The sequence below is a fragment of the Rhincodon typus genome, chromosome 6 (assembly GCF_021869965.1).
Source record: "Rhincodon typus isolate 14 chromosome 6, sRhiTyp1.1, whole genome shotgun sequence".
NCBI classification, from domain to species: domain Eukaryota; kingdom Metazoa; phylum Chordata; class Chondrichthyes; order Orectolobiformes; family Rhincodontidae; genus Rhincodon; species Rhincodon typus.
The window spans coordinates 94850773-94853224 of record NC_063337.1 but is presented as its reverse complement, the minus strand read 5'-3'; the positions used below and the strand labels follow the sequence as shown (position 1 = coordinate 94853224).

The following is a 2452-nucleotide window of genomic DNA, read 5'->3' as shown; positions in this document are numbered from 1 at the left end:
TCCCTAACCCTGAGACTGACCGTCCCTAACCCTGAGACTGACCGTCCCTAACCCTGAGACTGACCCTCCCTAACCCTGAGACTGACAATCCCACCAATTTACGGTAAAACCCAACACAGCCCCACAGGAGACACCCTGAGAGAGAACGAGAGAGGAGGGGAGAGAGGGAGAGCCTACCAACTGCAAAACCACCAGTGCCCCCACCCAGAGAGATTGAACACCTGCACGCTCCCTCATCAAGAGGGAGAGAGACTATCCCAGGAGAAAGATTGCCTCTCTGATAAAGAGAATGACCACCCTAAGGTGAGACTGACCTCTGTCAGAGAGAGCCTGATCTCCCCCCAACACAGACCAGTACAGGCAGGGAATGTCTCAAACACAGACATTGAGAGTTTATCAATATTGCTCTGTAGCCCTTCTCTGCCTCCAATATTGTGTTTCATGTTGAGGATTTATTTCTGATTCACAGAGCGAGGCAGTGGGACAAATTGGATAAATCTTTGCCACAGCTGGCTCCCTCAGTGTGGGGTATGTTTATTTGTTGATTATTTGAAATGACAAGCTTTGGCAGCTACCAGCTCTGTTGAAAGGCCTGATCTGGGGGAAATTTTACAGCTCAGTCCGGTGCCCAGGGCTTGTGTCTCCAGAGACAGTGTGAAACACTTCCTCAAGAACAAGATGAGCACTGAATGGATTGTACTGATGGATGATGGGATGAATGGTAGGTTGCTAGTGGGTATACATGAATACCTCAAGTTATTCAGCTTTTTAATTCTCATCTCAAACTGACTAGGGAAACATCGGCTTCAAAGGGGAGAAGGGTTTGCCAGGACCCCCCGGTTTAACTGGAACACCAGGAGATCAGGGTTCTCCTGGACTCCCAGGAGTCGGGCAGCCAGGTTTTCCAGGAGAAAAGGGTGACCGTGGATTTCCCGGACGGCCAGGAATATCTGGTGCTCCAGGTAAGTTCCAGTCTGATGCTATTCTCCCTACACGGCTGCAGTACAATGTGGATTCACTGAGACATGCAAGAGTAGATTCTCCGTGACCCTGCCCCCTTCACAAATGGGACATCCTGCAGGAAGGGAATCCTCGATTCTCAATTTTCACCCCACTGTTAGACTATTAATTGGCCATTGGCAAGTAGCTGCGTTTAGTAACGTATCGTGTGAAGGGAATATCAATGGATCAGCGGGGACATAAATATTCCCCTGACTCTGTCAATAAGTGACAAGAGATGGTCCCTGCAAGCAATGGGAGAAGCATAAAAACATTTAACCTGTTCAGTGGGAGCTCCATTTGAACACTGGTTTAGGGTGCTTAAAATGGCCGACTCAGAAAGGTAACCCTGAGGTCTTTCTCGCTCTCTCCCTCTGTCTGGAGATTAGGGTAGAAGGAACAAGAGTGTTGAGGGGTGTGGCTGATGGTATGTGCAGCATTCATCAGATTAGTTTGACGTTCTGACTGGTCTCCTTCTCGTACCTTTTCACATTTTCACATACAAGCAGAATAGAGATGAAAGGCTGCAAGCAGGAGAGTGGGGAAGACCAGACTGATCCTTTGTAAAGGATTATCTCCATATTCCAGTGGTTACACGTTCTCGGCACAACATCAGAATGTAACTATTGATCATTGGAACCCAGAAAAATAAGCCAGCACCAACATCTCAATTGATAATCATAAATAAATCTACTAGAGTATATTTTTCTTCCAAATCAGTGCCACTCATTGTTCTGGGATAGTAGGAACTGCAGATGCTGGAGAATCCGAGACAACAAGGTGCAGGGCTGGACGAACACAGCAGGCCAAGCAGCATCATAGGAGCAGAGAGGCTGACGTCTCGGGCCTAGACCCTTCATCAGAAAAGCTCATTGTTCTGTTTTCTTGGAACAGGTCAGAAGGGTGAAGCAGGGAGTTCTGTCAGTAAACCAGGAGCCCCGGGTGTCCCTGGGCCACAAGGATTAAAAGGCGAGCCTGGGAACAGAGGTATGTTTGCCTATCTCCCCGCAAAGCACCAGAAATAGCGATCTTGTTCGTCGATCAAATTCTGATATTGCTCCTTGTGAATTTTCACCGTGCAGAGATTTGATATGAGAATGTTTCATGTCTGTCTGTCCAACAGGTGACCCTGGCCTTCCAGGGAGCCCGGGTTTACAAGGAGCTACAGGGCCAAAAGGTAATCCCGGTCTCCCTGGCATCGGATTCCCAGGCCCAACTGGTACAAAAGGTAAGAGGACTCACAGACAACTGCACCATAATGGCACTGTCACACCACTACAATGTTACTGCGCCATAACTGCACTCACACACCGCTACATCGTTACTGTGCCGTAACTGCACTCACACATTGCTACATTGTTACTGCACCGTAACTGCACTCACACACTGCTACATCGTTACTGCATCATAACTGCACTCACACACCGCTACATCGTTACTGCACCATAACTGC

General features: G+C 48.3%; 1 protein-coding gene across 1 annotated transcript in view; it reads left to right on the top strand.

Annotated features, from left to right (window-relative positions):
* LOC109918806 (collagen alpha-1(IV) chain-like) overlaps window positions 1-2452 on the top strand; it is a 93219-nt gene that overhangs the window by 34785 nt on the left and 55982 nt on the right. Inside the window, exons 15-17 of the mRNA XM_048598416.1 lie at window positions 794-962; window positions 1894-1986; window positions 2123-2227. Of these exons, the coding sequence (XP_048454373.1) occupies window positions 794-962; window positions 1894-1986; window positions 2123-2227 (367 nt within the window). The remainder of the gene's footprint in view (window positions 1-793; window positions 963-1893; window positions 1987-2122; window positions 2228-2452) is intronic.